The sequence below is a fragment of the Nannobrachium achirus genome, assembly GCF_963921795.1.
Source record: "Nannobrachium achirus genome assembly, chromosome: 12".
In the NCBI taxonomy this organism is placed as follows: Eukaryota; Metazoa; Chordata; class Actinopteri; order Myctophiformes; family Myctophidae; genus Nannobrachium; species Nannobrachium achirus.
The window spans coordinates 15,283,338-15,301,145 of record NC_137832.1 but is presented as its reverse complement, the minus strand read 5'-3'; the positions used below and the strand labels follow the sequence as shown (position 1 = coordinate 15,301,145).

Sequence of the window (17,808 nt, the reverse complement as noted above, 5' to 3'; positions counted from 1 at the left end):
TGTACTTGTAGATATTACAGGGGTTGACACTAAGGTCTCAGAGGCACTTGCCCGTCGGGCAAGTACAGATCATGTTCTACTTGCCCAAAGGTCATGCCCACTTGCCCGAAAAGTAAATCGTCCATTATAGAATCATAGGTAAGATTTTAATTACTGCTCAATTTAACACTTATTTCTTTACTTTCTCAGCTGTGCGATAAAAAAATGTCACACCTCAATACCTCCAAATACAAAATACCTATTACCTACAAACATAGCTATGAATATGCTGTGGTTTCACACCGTTATTTCATATTTTTAGCAACAGTAAAAACAGAACATTATAGGTAAACAGTGCTCTTATTTTACATTCCACAGACCAGAAGACAGCCTCTGGCCACGTTCAGGTGTTTTGATAGATATCTGGTGTTGTGTTTGTGACGGTTGCGTACCCTCTCAAATGAGCACTTGCCCGGTCGGGCAACCTGAAAGCAAACTTCACCTGCCTTAAAGTTTTATTTACCTGCCGGGGGCAGGTGGGCAAGCCTTAGTGTCAATGCCTGGTAGGGGTGGGCAATATAATCGATATGGCAATACATCGCGATAGTTTATTTGCCAATACTGTATCGATACTTCAGGCAGTAGTATCGCGTTACTTTGAGGAAAATAAAATATGTTCCCATGCATAGGAACCAATGGTAGAAGTCCGGTCCTGACACTCAGCTGCCTCTAGACGAAAACAACATCATTAGAGCAGCACCTTTGGCTTTTAAAGCTGATATATCGCAATAGTATCATATCGCAAAGATTCGCAATGTATCCTGATACTATTGCATCGTGACCCAAGTATCGTGATACGTATTGCATCGCGAGATTCTTGCCCAAATCCACCCTAATGCCTGGATATGCTATTTTTAAGTAATGTTTTTCTATGGCATTTTTGCCGAATGGTGCATTTATATAGCGCCTTTATCGAATGCGTGTGCATTACATTCACACACCGATGGCGGAGGAAACCATGCAAGGCACCAACCTGCTCATCGGAATCAATTAAGGGTTCAGTGTCTTGCTCAAGGACACTTCCGACACTGAAGGGCTTTGCACAAAGACGCGTTCTTTCGCACGGACAATAAGAAAACAATGATTCTCTACGACCTCATGCACACCGGCTCAGAATTTGCCGTCCAACAAGTGGCTGCGGCCGTGCGTTCTTTCCTCGATCGAAACCAGTTCGATTTGTGCGTCTTGTCGCATGTGGTAAAAACTCATATTATGACTCCTTTTCGGATCCACAGTGTGGATTCCGCACAGCCTTGCACACCAAATCCAATGAGTTTTACTCATACAGCAAACGGAAAAAACGCAACTGTCCTGTGTGCAAAGGGCTTAACTCTAGGGGAGCCTGGGATCGAACATGGGAACCTTCCGGTTTCCAAGCGTCCGCTCCAACTCCTGAGAACGTGTCTATTTCGGCTGAACGTTCTTCTATCACGGCATGCCCGGAATGGGGAACCGCTGGGTTTCATGTGGGTTAGCCTCACTTTGCAACTAAGAGAACTAAAGTTAGCTGCCTGCTACGCATCAAAAATGCACGGTAAACCTGTGATTTTCTGCAATCAATCATTTTTTGGAAGAGTAGGTGTCACTGGTTTCCCTGGGCCTCTGCATGGCAGATATCTCATTTTGGGAGCCAACACCCCTTTCATTTATTCCTGTCCCATACCATGCAAGGGAGTGGTAGGCCATCTGCACAGTCAGGGGCGTCACAAATTGGGACCCGAGTTACTAGGGCCCAAGGTGGTGGGGCCTTAATTATTTTATGATTTAACTATTGAAAAATAGCAGATCTAACAAGCTCACAGCGTGGCACTCGGTGCCACGCTGCGAGCTTGTATATCTGCTATTTTTGAAAAATATTTGAATATATGTATTTTTTAAGCGAACATTTGTAACTCTGTAACTGCTTCTGGGGGTCCCTGGCACTAGATATTTTGAGATGGGGGGTCTGTGGTCAAATACATATCATTTTTGGGGTCCTTCACATGAAAAGGTTTGAGCACCACTGACAGACTTTTTTTTTTCTCCAAAAAGAGGTTATTCAAAGACTTTTCAAAAACAGCAGATCTACAAGCTTGCAGCACGGCACTCGGTGCCGCGCTGTGAGCTTGTACATCTGCTATTTTTCAGTAGTTAAAGCACAGAATAATGCATAATAATGCGTTCCCAGTCTAAATTTTTTTTGTCTTGCCTTTTGTTGTTTTTGCTTTCTTTTGTTGTTGACTATAGTGTTTGACTGTCTTATTTTCTTTGAAATCTGTCTTGTTTTGCCATGTTGTGAAGTGCGCAGAGACCCCTCGGGGTGATGTTGTACTATAAATAAAAATAAACTGAAACTGAAACTGAAAACTAAATGGGTTAAACCCCCTCCCCCCTATGAAGAACATTCATGGGGGGCCCGCAGTGAATCCTTGTACCCAAGGCCCAGAATTTGGTGCGACACCCCTGTGTACAGCCAAATGTTTTTTGGAGTCACTCCAACATAGTTCACTATATCATGGTCAGTATGTCCTAACCTACAGTACGTCATCTGTGGTTCTTGAAGCCTAGGGTATTTGGAGCATTTGAAACACAAGAGGTCAATTTTCATTACAATATAATTGGCTTGTAATGTATACTGGTTTAGCATGACCATTTATGTACCATGCAATTATGCTATTTAGATGCATGTAACTTTGCTCAGAAACAAGCTGTACTTATATCCACATGGTTACTAGGGCTGTCACAACATGCCTAATCCACGATTCAACTTTCGATTCTAAGGTCACGATTCTATCCGATTCGCTTTTAAAAACTCCTTTTTTCAGCACTGAGAGCTATATGACTATTAATTTAGGGTACTGTCTTGATTTATAAAGAACAACACTTGTTTCTCAATAAGTCACTTTTATTTGAGTAATAGGTTGTGATTTCTATTCACTGAATCGAAGGTCGGTTCAATCCACGATTCGAATCGGAATCGTGACAGCCCTAATTGTTAATTTGTTACTAATTAAATCAGTCATCATTGTGTACGGCTTGATAATTGGTGTTTTTAAAGTAGGTAATACTAATAACAATGCACAAATACACACTCATAGTGCAAGCTAGTGGCAGCAGCTGCCTGACGCAGACAGCCCCTCCCCCATTCAACAACTTTCAACTCTACTTTCAATTCTAACTCTTAACAATGTCCTACATGTCCAACACCATAAACACTTTCATCCTTTCTTTCCATCATTCTGGCTTTCAGTAACCAGTATATTAATTGGTATCAATTGCAATATGAACTGTGCATTGTTTAATGAGAACTATTATACTAGTCAAAGGCATGCTACTTAAATGTTCTCTTTGCAGATGACACATGCCAAGATATCATTTCATACAATGGAAACGGACAGTGGACAAAGAATTGTCAATAAAAAATGCCCACCTGATATTCTGAAAATATATTTTCATAAATCTAATGAATTGCATCAATCCTTTTGTAAATGTCACTTCTTCCGAATGCTGAATTAGTACAAATGTTGTAACAAAAATAATTCAACTGCAAAATTCCTGCACTTGCCTCACTTTAGCGAGTGCACACACACACACGCACACGCACACGCACACACACACACACACACACACACACACACACACACACACACACACACACACACACACACACACACACACACACCTTATCAGCAGAGAAATTCCATGCCTTTCAACGCCCTCCTTTTAGTCAGTAACAAGGAGCGTTCCTCAACCACATTCCAAAGTCCAGATGGCTTTATTCAGTAACCATGACAACCTCACACGCCTCAAAATCCCCGGCAACTCTCGGCCAGGAACGCAGCAGAGAGAGAGAGAGTCAGACCACCGAATTTGAGCAAGACGAGGAGGTGAGGGGGTGCAACGTTCAACAACAACCCCTTTGTGGGAGCTATCAAAAGGCTGCTCTGAGGGAGCCTGCCAAAGGGATTCTCAGTAACTCCAGGCCACAGTGAGAGACCAGACAGACCTGGAGGGATTCTGACCCTGCAGCAAAGAAGCAACACTGGTAAAGGCCTTCAATCAAGAACTGGGCCTACTATCCCCCCCAAAAAAGTATTACTTTTCATGCACTCGTCCACTGAATGCACCCATTTCAGTGGCATAAAATAACGCTTAAAACTTTATACCGAAAAAGAAAGTCTGTCATGCAATCAGGGTTCCCACACATTTTTACCAATGAATTTCCAAAACTTTTCCAGAATATTTAAGCGCAATAACGAGTCGCTTACTCCTATGTGCAATGCCCAAAGACAGGCAGTGTAGCAAAAATAAAGTGTGCACGCTGCGAACGGGCCGTGGCGTGCGTGCGGATCGTGCACGATGGACAAGCACGTGCCCACGTCAAAAGGTTCGAAAATCGTAGCAGAGAACTGATTTATGTTAACAAAGTTAACAAAATCAATCAACCAAAAACAATGCTTAGACATAATTTTCCCAGGACCTTCCTGGACCCTTGATCAATTCCAAAACCTTTCCAGTACTGGAATAGATATTCTTCTAATTTCAAAATATTTCCCGGAATTTCATGACCGCGGGGACCCTGCGCAATATCGAAACTGAAAGACATTCCTTTGTCAGTTTCACCTCCAAAAACCAGCAGGGTCAAGAATCCTAAAGTAAAGCAGAAACACGGACCATAACGTACCAGGAACAGACAGACGTCCACTCTTTCCCCAAAGAGTGGACGGGGCAAGGTTAGATTATTATTTTTAATCAAAATAGATAATTAACATATTCATTCGAAGCCCATATTACTATAATGCGATGTTTTCATCTTAAAATAAAATAAAAGATCATCTTCTCATTATGCTCTAGTCTTTTTCCTTTGAACTCATCTTACGCAATCATAAATCTATGTCCACACAAATGTTTAGTTAAGTCTATTGTCAGGTCACAGTGACTCTCTGACCCTTGCATTCCTGACTATCGGTTAGTTCTAAAGTCAGTGGTCTAGGAATTCAAAGCGTATATCGTCGTTGTCGGGGTGAAAACCTTGTATCTCCAAGTTTCAAATTTGTACGTTCTTTCGCAAAGCAAAGCCCTGCTTCATCGTACAAGGCCGTCGCACAAAAGTAGTGAAAACAGCAGATCTACAAGCACACAACGCCTCGCGACGCGAGGCGTTGTGTGCTTGTAGATCGGCTGTTTTCACTAGTTTAAATCATTATTAAAACTAGAAGCAGTGCTCTTCTGAGCACAGGTCTCCACCAGGTCAGGCATGTAATGTGTTTTACATAAGTCGGCCTCCTGATGGCGCTATAAAAGGCTGATGTAAAAAATGCAGGGAAAAGGTTTTACCTTGGCTCTAAGGAGTGCGCATACAAAGTTTGACACTAATCGGTGGAGTTATAGGTGAAAACATGAATCGGCCTGTTATAGCGCCACCATGAGGCTGATTTGATTTTTCTTAAGTGGCATTTATTCCTCTGCCTATTGGGAATGTGCATGCACAATTTCACCAAAATCGCACACTGCGTTCAGGATTTCAGGCATTTTATTCAAAACTGACCAATCCTGCAAACTTTGAAAGCCAATCAGGATGGAATATGGAAAATCTGACACATCCATGTCGATCACATGACTGTAGAGATACTGTCTACTGATTTACGTGATTTTTGGACAAAATCTGTAGGAGTACTGGCAAAAGTTAGTTTTGCAAAAGTCGGCCTCCTGGTGGAGCTAGAACAGGCCCATGTGAAATATTTGGGGCAGAGGTTCTGAATTGGTGTCGAGGGAGTGTGTGTGCACAGTTTGGCAGCGACCGGGCCAACGGCGCCGGAGATTAGCTGGTAACGGACAAACGGACGGACGGACGGACGCACGCACGGACGCACGCACGCACGGACGCACGCACGGACGGACGGACGGAGGGGAAAACATACTCTCCCTCAGCCTTCGGCTGGTGGAGACAATGAAAAATGCAAAACGAACAGTTTTGGACATACAAGGTTTTCACCCGACAACGACGATATTATATCATCAGTGACTCTGGCAGAAGAGCCTCAGCTAATTGCCTAACATGTTTCAGGCCCTGTGCCGCTGAGCTGCCCCATACGGTACCCCCAGCTTGTGATGACTAACTGTGTCAGCAATGCACGAGCACAAAATCCTTATCTCCCATCCTGCCTCGGTTGTTCCTCAGGGCCTGGGTCCACAGCAGCAGGGGTGTCACATCAAATTCTGGGCCCTGGGTACAAGGATTCACTGCGGGGGTCCCCCCATGAATGTTCTTCATAGGGGGGAGGGGGTTTAACCCATTTAGACTGGGAACGCATTGTTACGTATTATTTTGTGCTTTAACTATTGAAAAATAGCAGATATATACAAGCTCAGCAGCTTAGATATTTTGTAAAAATCGTGAACATTTATGCAAGTCTTTGAATATTTCAAATCCTTCCAAGGTTTTTTTGAAAAACCTATGTTTCTATGTCAGCGGTGCTCAAACTTTTTCATATGTATTTGGCCACGGACCCCCATCTCAAAATATTTCGTTCCAGGGACCCCCCAGAAGCAAAGTTTGAGTTACAAATGTTCATTACACAAATTCAAAGATTTGCACACATTTTCACCACTTTTCAAGCTTGCAGTGCGCTTGTATATCTGCTATATTTCAATAGCTAAAGTATAAAATAATTCCAGGCCCCTCCACCTTGGGCACCTAGTAACTCAGCCCCACTCCCCCCCCCCCCCCCTCCCCCCCTTGTGACGCCCCTGCACAGCAGAAAGACAAACAGCAGCCTGCCCATGTCACAGAGTCAAAGGGTAAGAGAGGGCCGAGATAAACAGCCTGGGAGCAAAATGCTGAGGAAGCAGCCAGATCCTGCTGGGCCGCTACAACATCAAGCAGGGTGACGTAGCAGAACGAGTCCGATGTGCCAATCCATCTCACGTTGAGCGCTTGACGCTCACAGCTTTTGATTCCTGCCGATATGCAATAATATCAATTTGTCCTGTTAAAACCCGTTTAGGCCTAGAGTTATTTCATGCTTTAACTATTGAAAAATAGCAGATATACAAGCTCACAGCGCAGCGCCGAGTGCTGCGCTGCGAGCTTGTAGATCTGCTATTTTTTGAAAAAATCTTGATTTCTTTTTTGCAAGTCTTTGAATATATATATATATCCATTATATAATTAGAGAGAGAGGTCAGTCAGTCAGTCAGTCAGTAGGTCAGTCACAATGCATTTCCACCTTTATCTCTTCAGCAACTGATCCCAATTTTCACATGGCATTGGCCATTAGCATTATACAGACGCTGACGGAGCCCGATTTTCATTTTTCCCAAATTCAAGCTATTTATTAGCGTTTCTTCACCACTTCTGTACAGCACAGCCTGTTCAGCTCAGCCTGTTGTCAGGGTTACGGTCTGTTCCTCCAGGCCATGGGATCCCATAGCCCCACACACACCTCTCTCACAGTTAGGAATGTTGCAGTGAAGAGACACACATTCTCTCTCTCTCTCTCTCTCTCTCTCTCTCTCTCTCTCTCTCTCTCTCTCTCGCATGGGTCATGCATGCACCGGGTCATCTTCCAACGGGTATGGAAATCATAAATACACTCCTCCATGGGCTGCTCCTTACATTATGATGCTCCCACATATTCTCACGCACGCACCAGTTACAGTAACTTTCCCCACAACCCACACATATTTTGGAGCACATATCTTTGTACGGGTAAGGTCTAGTATATATATATATATATATATATATATATATATATATATATATATATATATATATATATATATATGTGTTAAAGTGAACATTTGTAACTCAAATATTTGCTTCTGGGTGGTCCATGGAACAACATATTTTGAGATGGGGGGGTCCACTCCAAAGCCAAATACATGTAATTTTGGGGGTCCTTGACATGAAAAGGTTTGAGAACCACTGATTTAGAAGAAGGATTTAAAAGACAGTTATAGAACCCGTTCAAAAATATTCAAAGACTTGCACAATATTTTTCAAAAATAGCAGATCAACAAGCTCATATCTATCATTAGGCTGTGAGCTTGTATATCTGCTATTTTTTAATAGTTAATGCATAAAACGATGGTTAAAGTTGTTCAAATCTAAAGTGACACCGATTTGTGTTCAGGCCTAAATGGCTTTTTCACCCAAAGAAGTACTTTATTCTATGAATTACTCACCCCATGGATACTTGAATTCATGGATATTTTGGTCCCATTCTAGACAATAATTTGAGGACCCCCCTATGGAGACACAAAGGGCTCGCTTTGTTCCCTATGGAGACACAAGAGTAGGGATGGAGCCCTAAACAAGGGCAGCTCGAGTACCCGGTATCAATAAGCTTTGGGCTTATCAAGCTTGTTATCGAGCATAGCAGCCCATGATGTCATGTTTAAACAATCAAGACAAGAGGCGATCAATAGATTATTACAGTACTATCCATAATATAAAGCCATTTAACACTTATTTCACACTAATGAATTAGCCAGTAGCTATGCCCCTCCCCTAAAAGCTTTTGTCCAATGCTAGCTTAGCAACCGGGCAAACCTTGGCAAGCAGGAAGTTATTCTAAGCTAGCATTGGACAAAAGCTTTTTGGGAGGGGCATAGCTACTGGCTAATTGTTTTAATGAAAAAAAGATAACCAGTTATGTTCTGAATTTGTCGTCTCGAATCTTTCCACAAAATATTAGAAAGCGCTCAATAGTAGGCTGGATAAAAGCCCGCCTCAATAAGCAGGATCGATAAGGTGCTCATTATCAATAAAAATGAACAAGCTCCATCCCTACACAAGGGTCTCCTCAAATTATTGTCTTAGGAATGTGACAAAAACTATAAAATAACCATGAATTCCATGAGGTGAGTTATCGATATAAAATAAGTCATTTTGGGGGTGAACTATCCCTTTTAAGAGTTCAACGCTCGTATCTTCTCACTCATTTTGAGCTGGTTCATATCAGGATGTCAGCCAAATCCCTTTAATATAAATGCCCTCCTCTATGAATTAGGACTATACAGATGTATATAAATCTAAGCCTCTGTTTATGCAGCTGCAGTCTCATCTCTCTTTGCAGCTATCCAAGTTCATCATCGCTGCAGCACTCTCATGCAGTCAGAAACCAGAACTTAACTTTAGTAACATGACCCAAAAGTAGGAGAATCCTTGATACTCGCCTGTGGCTCACATTCAAATTCCCCTGAAATGAACTTTGGGGTCGTTTACGAAGAAACACTGCACTGTACCTTTGTGGTTCACCTACTGTGGGTACCACTGTTTTCTTAACTTAACTATGGGAAAAATAGCACATATACAAGCTCACAGAGTGCCACACTGGGAGCTTGTAGATCTGTGCAAATCTTTGAATATAAGCGAACATTTGTTAACTCAAATATTCGCTCCTGGGGGTCCCTGGAACTAAATATTTTGAGATGGGGGTCCGTGGCCAAATACATGTAATTTTGGGGGTCCACTGACATGAAAAAGTTTGAGAACTCCTGATTTAGAAAAAGGATTTAGAAGACATTTATAGAATCGGGTCAAAAATATTCAAAGACTTGCACAAATGTTCACGATTATTCAAAAAATAGCAGATCTACAAGCTCTTAGCGTGGCACTCGGTGCAGATTTGCGTCTAAATTGCCTAAGATCATTTTTCCTTAGTTGAAACCTCATAAAACAAATGGGAAATAATTAGACTTTTAGGGATATTCTGTTCCGAGGGAACCGCTTTAGTTTAAACAGGACAGTCCTTTTGATTACCTGGACATTGACTAGAGTTTCTAACGGGCAAAGCATCTCCACCTCGGCCGAATACAAAAAGTCTGTAAAAGTGTGACGAAAACAGGAAACAGCTGTCGAGAAAGCCGCTGGTGCCTTTCAACCTCACGTTTTCATTCGTCTCTGGAGTCCTTCCTTTGCACTCAACCTACAGCTCATCTCTTCCACTCACCCTCCCTCAACCCTCAGTCCACATTCAAAGAGTTTCCTTCCAAAATAAGATATCCACCACTGGAAAGAATGTCATACCTTCGCCTATAAAACCCCTGAAAAACGGATTTGATAAAACGCATAACCTTGTTGCGCAATGCTGAATCCTTCATTTCGTATATATTCTCTCATAGGGATATTAACCGCGTATGTACTTCGTTGTGCGACAAATCGTGAAAATAGCTGATCTATAAGCACGCAACGCATCACGACGTGATGTGTTGTTAGCTTGAAGATCTGCTAAAATGAACAAACTATTTTTGCCCAAAATAGGGACTCCAGGGTTAACCCATTTAGAACGGGTACACATTATTGTGTATTATTATTTTATGCTTTAACTATTGAAAAATAGCAGATCTGCTATTTTTGAAAAATCGTGAAAATTAGAATTTTTACCCGATTCTATAAGTGTCTTTTGAATCCTTCGAAGATATTTTCAAAAACCTATGTTTCTATGTCAGCAATCTGGCCAGCCATCGTCAAAGAAAAGGTCCTTTTCACTTAAATGGAGCTCAGTTAGTCTGTTCTTGGGAGACTACTATGTCAGTGGTTCTCAAACCTTTTCACGTGAAGGACCCCCAAAATGATATTTATTTGGCCACAGACCCCCATTCAACATATTTAGTTCCAGGGACCACCCAGAAGCAAAATTTGAGTTACAAACGTTTGCATTGAAAATACATATATTCAAAGATTTGCACACATTTTTATGCCGTTTTCAAAAATAGCAGATGTGAGCTTGTATATCTGCTATTTTTTTCAATAGTTAAAGCATTCAATAATCCCAGGCCTGATAATGGTTAAATGACAAGTACGGTTATATCGCATTTCTGGACAGAACCAATCACCCTATCCCTTTGTGCTCATGGCCCCGACCAGCTGTGTGCAAACCCTGGTTCACGTGGAAACATGTTCTGTCTGTGCCTATATCACCACGGCCAAATCTGATCCAGAGCAGGAAATGGATACAATCAAGCCACGTTGCCACATCAAACAGCCAAGTCTGCTCGCTGCAGTCTCATCTAGCTAGTTAAAGCCAGAATGAAACATTAACAAAATGGCTGATAAAAGCTACAGTACAAGACGACTCATGGAGTAGTAGTTAGTTCTACAAATAGGTTTCCACTGACAAAACCCTATAGGGCAGTGGTCTTCAACAGGGGGTCCGGGAAACCTAGGGGGTCTTCAGAGTTACTACAGGGGGTCCTCCAAATCTTTCAGTTTTTTTCTCCTTTTTTATTAACCACTTGAACCCTAGTGTCCAATCCATATTCTGAGACCTTTGGCTAAAGATAGCAGATCAACAAGCTCACAGCGCCTCGCACTGCGAGGCGCTGTGAGCTTGTTGATCGGCCATTTTTGGCAAAGAGCTTTGGTGTAGAGAGGAAAAAGAGCAGACTAAGTACAGAGTGAAAGGTCACATTTAGTATTGACCGTTCAAGTAGTTAAATATCTGAAAAGACAAATTGACATGAATCCAAAATACACTGACGACGTGCTGTCAAACAATGAAACTATATGGAATCTATGATAAGGTTGTGGGGGTCCCTGCTTCATCTCTCTCTCAACTAAGGGGTCCTTGGCCTGAAAACATTGAAGACCCCTGCTATGGGGGCTGTAGCATTACATGTACACTGTATACAGTATGGCCCCTATAGCTCAGTGCAGAAGAAAACATGTTGGAGTGAGTCAGCGAATGTTCAAACAAGGAGGACAGGGCTGGGAATTGCTGGATTGTTTTCAAGACGTTTACTAGAACTATTTGTTCCGTTCAGTTCTTATTTGTCTACTGTGCGAGGCAGTACGATATTTTCTACACAAAGTTCGTACTTATTACCTCAACAGAAATGACCCTAAACGAGCCAAAAAAACGGAATTATCATTTGACCACAAAGTCCAATTTTATACTTTGGCTATTTGGAGATAGCCAACCTACAAGCTCACAATGCATCAAATCTTGATGTGTCGTTGTGAGCTTGTAGATCAAACATTTTCAAAAAAAGTTTGAAAACTTTTGACAAACCTTGAAAAATGTTGGGGAATTTGGGATATGGTGGCATGGTTAAATAGATATAAAGAGATTTGTTTGGCTACTTTCTGAGCCTTCAACATCTGTATACAGATGCCAAATGGATTTCTTTTAGTGCTGCTGATGGTTATTGTTTTCCAACACCACCCAGCCCCAGTTAAAGAGCTTTTATGGGTGGAGAGAGAGAGAGAGCAAGTGTTGGAACAGTCACATTTACAGCATGTGATCTGTTCTGATTACGCACAGCCAGGGGTGTCGCACCAAATTCTGGGCCCTGGGTACAAGGAATCACTGCGCTATGTTGTGCTTTAACTATTGAAAAATAGCAGCTCACAGCGCGGCACTAGCTGCGAGCTTGTAGATCTGCAATTTTTGAAAAGTCGTGAAAATTTGCGCAGGTCTTTGAAGTTTTTTTTTTTGTGTGAAAAATCTGTTTCTATGTCAGTGGTGCTCAAACATTTTCATGTCAAGGACCCCCAAAATGATTTGGTCACGGACCTCCATCTCAAAATATCTAGTTCCAGGGACCCCCCCAGAAGCAAAATTTGAGTTACAAATGTTCGCTTAAAAAAATACATATATTCAAAGATGTACACACATTTTCACGACTTTTAAAAAATAGCAGATCAACAAGCTCGCAGCGCGGCACTCTGAGCTTGTACAATCTGCTATTTTTCAATAGCTAAAGTATAAAATAATGAAGGCCCCTCCACCTTGGGCCCTATATTAACTCAGTCCCACTTTTCCCCCCCTTGTGACACCCCTGCTCACAGCCTTTAGAGCCAATGGGACTCAAGAGTTTTCAGGGCCTGGAGAGAGCACGGTCCGCTGGCTCGACTCTATGCTAAGTCTCAACTGTTCCGAGCGCACAACAAGGCAAGGCACAGACCGGACAAAACAAAGAGGGTGTTTGTGTACATGGTCTTCACTCAGTACTATGACATAATGTTACAGTCCTCTGTCCAGCATAGAGGCAGAGAGAGGGACCACTCCGTGCCGTCTCTGTGTCCCTCGTGTGTGTGAGGAGCCCTTGTTTTGTACAGGGGCGTCAATTGGGTATGGCAGGGGTATGCAGCTGCCATACCCTGGGTCCAGGGGGGAAAATAAAAGTTACTTTTAAATATAAATCCATGAATGTCTCTTTGTCTATCTGCGCTGGTTATTATGTTGTTAAATTACAGTACAATAACTTCAAATGCAAAATTTAACATACTGGTTACTTAAGGTATTATAATTGTATTCTCCACACTTGTATTCTCCCCAGCTTGACAAAATGGTATATTCCCAGGTTCCGCAGGTCAGCTGCACAGGTGCAATGCATTATTGTTAATTGTGGCACGTTTACTAACATGCTAAGTTTAGCTGCACTTGAAAAACCATTCCAGGCTGCCATATCCAGCCCAAGAAACTGTAGAAACCTGTGTAAAAAACTGACAAAAGTCTTTTTTTTTTCTTTTCAGACATTGTGAAAATATCATTTTCACAATAGAACCGTGTTATCCAAAATGTAATGCCTATTTTCCATGAGGACTCCCATCTTTGCCATACCCTAGCTTTTGCTGAACTGGCGCCACTGGTTTTGTACATCTACAGCAGACAGTCAGAGGAGGGAGACACAAACGGCAGCCCAGCCCGAAGAGGAATCCGAGCCGTTATATAACAGCCACACGGAGATGGACTTGAACTCGCAGCAGCTTGTTGGCACTGGAAGCCTCTGTGATCACGGTCCCTCTCATAATGAGAACAGGAAGAGAAGGGAGGCAGCATTCTTTTTGAATGTCCATGCATTTCTCTCTGATGACAGGCAACAGCAAAGAAACAGAAAATAGAAACATCCGCTGACAAGTTATCACACTTGATGATTTTGCATCATGATATGCCAGTTTGTTTGCTCTCCCTTTCAAAGGCCATATGCTGTCTCGGGACACGTTTTGTGTGCTCAGGGAGGTCGACTGCGTCATTTGTTCTGCTCCACAGAGAGGGTACAGTACACAGTACACACACAAAGAAGATAGATCTCCCTTTTGGTAAAAGCCCAGAGGAACAGCTCTCTCACGTATATAGGGGTTCTTTAAAGCTCGCGTTTTGGCAGTTAAAGAAAGCTTGTCTGAACATGTAGGGCAAATTAGGTGTGGCGGAGAGCTGCAGGAATGAAAAACAAGCCTATGCAGTCATTTCTTTTTAGACAGAAGACATATCACCTTGCCGTTCTCAAACTAACAGTACATTCCCTCTCTCGAGGTCAGCACACAAAAAGTCAGCACACCCTGCGGAACTATCTTTTTGCGAAGAATACAAGATCACACTGCCTGACCTGCTCTCTTTGCAAGTCAGTCTGACACTTCCCTCTGGAAAGGTGACAATGATTCCTTGGCAGTTATAAGTGCCACCCCGGCCTACAAGACACCTTCCCAAGATTGCTTCACAATTTGAGGTTTACCTATATGCAGTAGCTCAGGGTGCACGAATGTCTGGCTGTGTCAGAGTCGCGAGAGAAAGAGACAGTCAGAAACTGTAGAGAGAGGTACTGTACGTTGGAGGAGGGAGAGGCAATGCCACGACAGTAGCCTTAGATCGAAACGTAGATGTATTTTATTGAGTCTGACTTTTACTTTCGTATCTAAGAACACTTTCATATCTACGATATGAATTGTACGAATATCGTAGATACAAAAGTAAACGTCAGACTCTAACATCTCCATTCAGAAATATTGCCATTCAGAAGATTGACTTCCATTATTCTAAATGGAGGTGTCACCTAAACCTAACCTAAACCCTAATCCTAACCTCAGTGGGGGTATTTCGTAATGGGGATGTTTCAAAGTGGGGGTGTTTCTGAATGGAGGTCTGCACCCTTAGCATGTTGGTTTCCCACACATTTTTACCAATTAATTTCCAAAACTTTTTCCAAAGCTTTTCCAGAATATTTAACCCAATTTCCAGGACTATATAACAATAATTCAGCTCAATAACAGGTCACTTACTCCTATAGGCGCAATGCCCAAAGACAGATAGTGTTTGCCAGTGGTTCTCAACCTTTTCAGGCTGTGACCCCCGAAATAATCATATTTGAAGAGAGTTGAGGAATTTTGTATAACACCGTTTTATTGTGAAAAAATAGCCGATCTACATGCTCACTGTGAGCATGTAGATCTGCTATTTTCACAATTTCTGCCTCTATTATTTGGCAATTTGGCCAATGTTTAACTTGTCATTTCAGAGGTATTAACAAAATCAATAACCAAAGACAATGCATAGCTATTTTTCCAGGACACTTGATACATTACAAAAAATATTTTTCTAATTTCAAAATATTTCCAGGAATTTCATGACCGTGGGAACTGGGAACCCTGTGTTGTGCAGAAGTGCCATGAGACACTCATCGCTCCCATGCCATGTCAAGTGATCGTGCCTCATCATGATGAACCTGTACCAGCCAACGGCACAAGTGCAAACAAGCCATGACAGATCACCGGAGTGTCTTCCTTGACTTATGTGATGACCAAAATAACATTGTTTTGCACACAATTCACTCCCGTCACAATGAATCTACCCTCGGGATCAACAGAAAGGGGACAAAAGCATCTTGTGTTGGAGGTTAGGAAGAGAAATGGGTGTATGTGACATGCATGAGAAGACAGCTGAAGGCTCCAGGGCCAGGCCACTCACTGCCATCTTTGTTGACCCATTAACTTATCTATCTAACTATCTAAGTATTTAAGTATATTATGTATATATAAGATTTTTGGGGGGTCTTTTTTTCCTAACCCTATGATAAGTGAATTAGAGAAAAGTGAATTTGAGAAAAGTGCTTGGGACCGTCAATTTTTGAATTCAGCGCACAAAAATACCCTTAAAACTAGGGGTCTCAGCAAAATATTAATGCTGCATTGTCTCTAAGTGGCATAAAGAGCAGATGTATAGATTTTGATTGTTGTGATATGATTTCAAAGGAGGTGGCATTACAGTCTCTGAATCCTAAACTCTATCTATGCCAACAAATAGTAATAAGGCCACTTCACATCACAATGCAATTCAAAACAAATTAAGATCAGGTCAACATTTCGATCAAGTAATTTCAGTCATCTATAGCTACATTCTTCTAGCCTACTCATAATAAACACGAATTAACCCCAAACTAGTCTAGAATAATGTACAGTTTAAGAAAGTGCTGTAATAATGTGCAGAGACTGCAGACTGTGGTTCTCAAAGTAGATTTCAGGGACTCTCTAGGTTCATTTATGGGGGTCTAAATTGTCCTGGCAAGACTGTAACTTTGACAGTGTACAAATGGAACCAAATGAACCCTAAACAGGTCCATTTGGTTCCATTTGTACACTGTCAAAGTTAAGGGGAGACCATCACATTTCAAAGTTTGAGAACCACTGGTCTAAGAGAATGCAAACATCTGGTGTGGAGTGGAGGTGATTACAACACAATGCAGTATTGACAGTATTGATGATTTGGTCATGTGTGTTTGTTTTTTTTACCTCGAGGAAGTTGCAACGAAATCTCCATCCAACAGGCGCAGCTTGCAGAACAGAACTCCGTTGACGAAAGGCACCGCCGTGAGTTCTTCCAAAGTCAGATGTGTCTGAAACTTAAACTTCTTCTTTTTCACGAAAAAAGCCATCGCCGATCGAGCTATAGAAACGTCAAACGAATCAAGATAACACCAACAAAAAAAACTATTATGAACTATATGTGTGGTGGGCTGGGGGGGAAATGGAATGCCCCAGTTGTTGTTACTGCATATCGTCAGCCGAATTCCACTTCATGGATGATTCCGTACCGACATCTGTAGACAAATTCAAGCATAAATCAAAAAACTCGTTCCAGATTTCCAAAAGAACTGTATGTGACGTTATCAGTTGACAAAACACTACTAGAAGACAGTCGTAGACCTACCTGAAGACACGTAGTACCCATCAAAACTTCGGCTAAAGTACATAATGAGGAGAGCAAACCATGGCAGAGGAATCACTTCTTCATAATGACAGAGAAGAGGACTGGCAGGCTGCGTCCCTTTCTCTGTGTTAGACAGAGGCGTCAATTTTGGTATGGCAAGCTATGGCAGCTGCCCTACCTTGGCTACGGGGGGGGAAATGATAAAATGTACTTTTCATCGTGCCTGTTGCTAAGGTATGGCAACATGACTGGTGACCAGCCATGTTGCCATACCTTAGCCTTTTCTGAACTGACGCCACTGTGTGTAGAACTTTGGACGCTGAGGCAGTTTACACTAAACGTTGTATACAGCGCCCCCGTGTGGTTACAACGTCAACGTGCACAGCGTACAAGTGGTGTAAAGTTACAAGTATTGATTGATTGATTGATTGATTGATTGATTGAAGAATTTATTAGAAGGTTGGCATAGGAAAAAGTACAGTTTCATGACAGTACAAATCACTGGTACACGGTCAACTAAAATGAGATTCTAGTAAGCTTTTCGGCTTGTTTACACAGGAACCACTTTATGTATCTTAAGATAGACGAATAGAACAGAGTAGCCTACTTTGCATAGGATAACATCAATTACAAAAGCAGACAAATGGAAAATTAAATAAACAGAAGAAGCAGCTATATACAGTGTGAACATGTAGATCTGCTATTTTTAAAAGATTTGTATACATTTGAAAACTTTGAATTTGAAATGGGACATTCTGCATATTAATGAGTACTGAATGAGGACTTTTACTTGTAATAGAGTGTTTCTACATTTCAGTATTGATAGCCTACTTTCACCAGGCTACTCACATGTAGGCTA

The 17,808-nt window shown here is 41.9% G+C and overlaps 1 protein-coding gene across 1 annotated transcript in view; it reads right to left on the bottom strand.

Annotated features, from left to right (window-relative positions):
• Positions 1–17,033, bottom strand: part of LOC308295240 (early estrogen-induced gene 1 protein-like) — a 41,713-nt gene extending 24,680 nt beyond the window's left edge. Inside the window, exons 1-2 of the mRNA XM_080738251.1 lie at positions 16,950–17,033; positions 16,532–16,839 (exon numbers count right to left, since the gene is read on the bottom strand). Of these exons, the coding sequence (XP_080594377.1) occupies positions 16,532–16,674 (143 nt within the window). The 5' untranslated portion in view covers positions 16,675–16,839; positions 16,950–17,033. The remainder of the gene's footprint in view (positions 1–16,531; positions 16,840–16,949) is intronic.
• Between the last annotated feature and the right edge of the window lie 775 nt (positions 17,034–17,808).